Below are 5510 nucleotides of genomic sequence, written 5' to 3'. Positions count from 1 at the left end.
AAATGGGATTGTCAAGCAGACAAACTGACCAACACATATATAATAGAAGACTGATACTTGGCGCCTGTGTATCGATACAGTAATGCCACTGAAAATATTGCGATACTAAGCTGTATCAATTTTTTTTTTTCCCCATCATTATAGAAAAGACAAAGCAAAAATGCTTCACCCACAGGCAGACTGGTTTATGAACTAGCAGAACTGTAATAAAAAAAGCAAGATAACTTTTTAACTTTGCAACTACAGTTTAATCCAAACTATTGAATAATAATACAAAACCAGATTGTTACCTCAGCATGTACACATGCATAATGCACAGCATCTGCAATTCTAGCACACAAAACCTGAGGCCAGATGTGTGCCGGCTAAGCTCCTAAGCTCACTCCTCAACTCTATGCTATTCAAAGAGTAGCCACAAAACCTAACAGCTTACAAGCTTTGAAACCCCCTTGGTGTCCACATGTACCTGTGTGTTTATTTGAGCAGCTTTCATGCTCTTTTGTGGTGTATTTTTTGCATGCAACAGAGACAGCGGTGTTGAGAGGTAGTTCTGTGTTTGTGGAGTAACGCCTCAGTATAAGTGTGAAAAATGAAGACACGCAAACTGTCAGTGAGAAGAGGGTGGATCTGGGATAAAGAGGTGAAGGAGCGGCCACATAAATACACAGCTGCAGGCAGACACTCACAACAACACAGCTGTATCCAACCTTGTATCAGATCCTGTCAGCTGATTGGTTCTGATCAAACAGTTAAAAAAAACACACACACACATTGGGCGATTATTATGCAGCACATCAGCTCAGTGATGACATCATTCTGTCTGAGACAGGGCTGCTATATTTAGTCTCAGACAGCGTGCAGCAGTGGCTACCGCCTCACCAGCGTCCATACAGAGACTAGCACAGACAGAGACTGTGGGAGTGTGGTGGAGGGTCAGATTAAGCTAGCACTGGATGACATGACTTGTAGTTTTTAAAAAAAAGAAAGGAGAACATGCCCCTGTACTGCAGAGGTGCACAGTAACGCATTACACAAACTAATTTTACAAAAATCCAGACTCCTATTAGACTAAGGGCCCTATCTTGCACCCGGCTCAGCGTGGCGCCAAGCCTGACGCAAGTGTATTTGCTATTTTAAGACCGACGCAGTTGTTCATTTTTGATCCTGTGCCCATGTCGTTTAAATAGCAAATGCACCTGTGCCCATCTTTGCACCCATTGGCGTGCTGGTCCTGCAAGGAGGTGTGTTCAGCTGAATTCTTGGCATATTGTATGGCATAAAGTCATGGCATAAAGTCAGTAAAGCAGCATTTTATTGTTATTTTAACAGTGCATTAGTGAAATGCGCCTAGGCTCGTGCACAGCGCACGCACACTATGCTTGTTACACACACACACAGGGAAGCGCAACAGCACACAAACATGCAAAAAATTACAAATAAAAATACTATGGTGCAAATCTGCCATCATTATAGCAATGAGCCAAGATTTAAATGCGCTTGGCTTTTAAAAGGATTGGGAGATGACACTCTGATTGGTTTATTGCACGTTACGCCCAAAACACACCTATAACATAAGTACAACCCTTTGAACCATGCCATGACAATGTCAGTGTGATTTTGTTTTACCACTGGGAGCAACAAACCTGGATTATCAAGTGCTAATAGCTAGCGGAAAAAAATGCGGAAAAAAATCTAACAATGTTCAGTCACTCATACCTTGTCTTGCCACCTTTTGGTGGTGGACAGGTGCTGTATTGCAAAATGGAGTTTTAATACTGGAAAAACAACCAATTCCTGTATTAAAACACACTGCTGTTGCAACATTAATTGTATTACTTTTATTTAGCATCAATAATGTAAGACAACAGTCACACACACACACAACACTTACAAACTCTCTAGCATTGCTTCTGATGTTACATACTGTAGGGGGCATTTTGGCCGTTGGAATGGATGAAACAAGGATCATGGTTGGTATGGTTTTTATGGTTGTGTGGATGGGGGTGGTAGGACTTTTCTAAATGTCAAGTCTTTGTGCTGCAGTATTAGTACTGTTCTCTGCAGAGGAGCTAGCATAGCCTAAATGCTAGGCTGATCTCACATTTGAATGGAGACTGACAACAGTTCTGGTGGAGGCTGTGAGGCGTTGGCTGCAATATGGGTGGACGCTGACGCAGCTCATTCAGTGTCTGCTTTGCTTCCAGCATATGCAACACTGGTCATCCACACACACACACACACACACACACACACACACACACACCCACCACCACACAACACACACCACACACACACACACACACACCATCTATAGCTGAAGTCGTGGTTGTTATATTGCCTGCGTTCCCGTGTATCCTCTTCAGCTTGCTAGCTGGCCAGCTGCTGCTCCTTACTCCGCCCCCTCACTTAATTCTGCATTGATTTAGATGCTTAGAAAGAAAACGCTCCCATCCAAGTCAGTTTCTATTGAAATAAGCCAAGCTATTGTTCTTGCGTGAGATGGTACAGTAGCTAACTGCTCCAAGTGTGTGCGCATGAATGTATATGTGTTCGAGTGGCATCCCGAGTTTTCCTCCTGCAGTAGGGAATCTCTGCATTAGCGCAGCACACACTCCACTCTCTCTCCCCTCCCCCTTTCCTCCTCATGCGCTTTCTCTCTCTCTCTCTCTCTCTCTCTCTTTCTCTCTCCCCCCCTTTCTTTCCATGTGCAGACAAGGCAGCGTGCTGTGTATGTGTGTATGTGTGTGCATGCGCAGGATGGATGGGGATGCTGTATGCTGGAGCTGAGAACTGCAAGGTGATTGAGGGAATGGAGAGAAATACAGAGCTCTGACGACAGTGACGATGCAGTGCCCTCTTCCTGAGCACCTTCTCCTCTTTACATCCCTCCTTCTCTCTCTCTCCCCTCTTTCTCTTTCTAGACTGAGGTGTACCGCCTGCCCTGCTTGCAGCGCCTCTTTCTCAGCTGCAACAACATCACCAGGTAAGAGCTGGTACCGCTTAACTCCCTCCTCCCCCGCAGGGCATGGCCAGAGATGGTAGCCGGACAGTTCCTTGTCCACTCCCTTGGCCTTGACAGGGCCTTGCCAACAAGCTGCAGGCAGAACACACACACACACACACCACACACACACACACACACACACACACACACACACACACACACACACACACACACACACACACACACACGCACACACACATAGGTTTGCTGTGGTGAGCAGTTTCTGTTAAAACATAACCTGGATGTGTTCTTGATTGTTTTTAATTAACATGCTGTTATCTGTGGGCAAACCATAGGTTAAATCACAATCCCAGAGTTAATTTCTTGTCAACCTGAGAACCAGGCTAACAAGAAGGTTGCCCACTGAAGGTTGAGCATTTGCAGCATTGCTAGGTGAGGGTGTGTAGGATGAATGAGAGTTGTCTTTTGTTGCAAACGTCAGCCTGCTTTACACACATATTCCAATATCTGTGGTCTGTTTTTTTTCTTTGCTTCTTCCTCTTTGAACCCTGAGCTATAAAATTGTTACTGAGTTAACCTAGTTAAACAGCAAATCCCTTCCACTGAATAAGGCTGCTGTAAGGAGGGACCTGTATGTGGAATTCAGGGTCAGACAGTGTTTATTAGCCTTCTTGACCATAGTCACCTTGTGCTGTGATAGATCTGACCTGACGTCTTAAGCCAGCTCTGCTTTTCTAGTGTCTGTGTGATTCTGTATCAGACACAGTTACAGTTACAGTTACAGTTGTGACAAAAACAAAAGCAACAAACTTAAACTTATTTATGACATTATAGAGGGACATTATTCTAAGTGCATTGTGATTATTCAACTAATTTTCATAATGAATGCATTTTTTAAAATAGTTTTTCTTTCTTCTTCATATTCTTACTATTACTAAAATTACCTTTCAGTAAAGGCATTTGACTTCAAACTTGTCTTGTGAATGTTTGCTCACCATAGCATTGTAGAAAGGTGGCGGGTGTACATTTTGAAACTGTTCAATTCTGATAGGAGAACAGTTGTGCTCTGTTGCTAGGTAGAGAGACATAACATATTGTCTACTTGGTGCAGTCAGTTTGCCTGGTAGAGGATGATGGAGCAAAAAAAACAAACATCCTTCATGAATGTTTTTTAATTATTAATTCACTTGCCATAATCTTGCATTTTTTACTTTACCTGTCTTGATTTTAAAACACCTTATGAATCCGGTAAAGGCAGAAATACTAATAAGAAGTCAGTAAAGAAAGCGTTTGTAGTGCCAGATGGATTTGGAAACTACACACAGTTTTCGACCACAATCCACTCTGCACATACAACAAACAAATATTTTTTGATATTCTCTTCTGATTAGATCTTTGATAGAATCCAGGGGCATGCATGTATACTTCATTACTGCAACTATTAATGAGTGGTTTATCATAGTAACAATACCCAAGAGGGCATTGGTCACTGATTATGAATGCAAACAACTATGCAAAATGCATGAGATGCAGTCAAGCACCATTGGGATCTCTCAAGTAGTTTTCTATAATCACTGTAAAAATCAACTGCTAGATTTTATTTGTCTTATTACAAATTCATATATGTAATGAAACACAGTATACATTATTACTAGTATAGTCAGTAGTAGACTAGTAGTAAGGAAATAATAGCAAAGGTCCAGCTGTGCCAACTGTGAGATAGGAGAAAATAATACTCAAATTAGTGCAGTTTCCTGACTACCCTAAATTGAAATTTTGCTTTGCATGTGTCATAACTACAACAGTACTTTATTTTATTGTTCATCAGAGGTCTATTGTCTGACTGTCTTTTGCATTCAAAAAAACCTGGCTAGGATCTGGCACAGTGCAGTATAGCAGGTTCATAAGTGGTTTCAGGCAAATGATTCATCAAGGTTATTATCACAAATTAGCTATGATAAAATCTCCACGGCCTTACTTACTGGTTTTTCATTTTTCCCTTTGCCTCAGGCTGATATCAACAATGTAGCGGATATTTTTCTCTTCAGTGCCTGCTGAGTAATGTCAGGTTGCCAGTGTTCCTGCTAAATTACCAGTTGTTCATGTCTTGTTTTAGCATGGCTCTATTCGGTTAATAAAAGCCTAGGTAACGGTATAAGAATCAAAACATAGATGGGGGACGTTGTCTTATTTGACTAAAGCGCTGGATGACTCGGGCTTCTCAAAATGTACTTAGGTCTCCATGCCTATATCACGGTAAAGCATTCACTGGTTTTTGGAACTGAAAACATTTGTTTGTGTAGCTTTAACTCTCGATCTGTTTTCCAAATATTCTTTCTTTGTGCCTAGTTTTGATCAGCTAGCCTGCCTTGGAGAGTCACACTCCCTTTCTGAGCTCACCCTGGATGGGAATCCTGTAGCCCTGGAGACATGGTACAAGCAGGCCGTCCTGCGCTGTGTGCTTCATCTGAGACAGCTGGACATGAAGCGCATCACAGTAAGTCTGAACTGTGTGTTTTTTGTGTGTGTGTGTGTGTGTGTGTGT

The 5510-nt window shown here is 42.2% G+C and overlaps 1 protein-coding gene across 5 annotated transcripts in view; it reads left to right on the top strand.

Moving 5' to 3' along the window:
• Positions 1-5510, top strand: part of lrrc49 (leucine rich repeat containing 49) — a 35816-nt gene that overhangs the window by 10788 nt on the left and 19518 nt on the right. For 4 of the 5 annotated variants that reach the window (XM_032517286.1, XM_032517296.1, XM_032517317.1 and 1 more), the window contains 2 exons: positions 2922-2983; positions 5315-5462. In XM_032517286.1, coding sequence (XP_032373177.1) covers positions 2922-2983; positions 5315-5462 — 210 coding nt within the window. Of the gene's footprint in view, positions 1-2638; positions 2798-2921; positions 2984-5314; positions 5463-5510 lie in introns of those variants that run through there. The other variant, XM_032517327.1, reaches the window with a different exon arrangement.

Source organism: Etheostoma spectabile, chromosome 1 (assembly GCF_008692095.1).
Source record: "Etheostoma spectabile isolate EspeVRDwgs_2016 chromosome 1, UIUC_Espe_1.0, whole genome shotgun sequence".
NCBI lineage: Eukaryota > Metazoa > Chordata > Actinopteri > Perciformes > Percidae > Etheostoma > Etheostoma spectabile.
The sequence above is the reverse complement of the archived record's forward strand: the minus strand, read 5'-3'. Positions and strand labels throughout refer to the sequence as shown.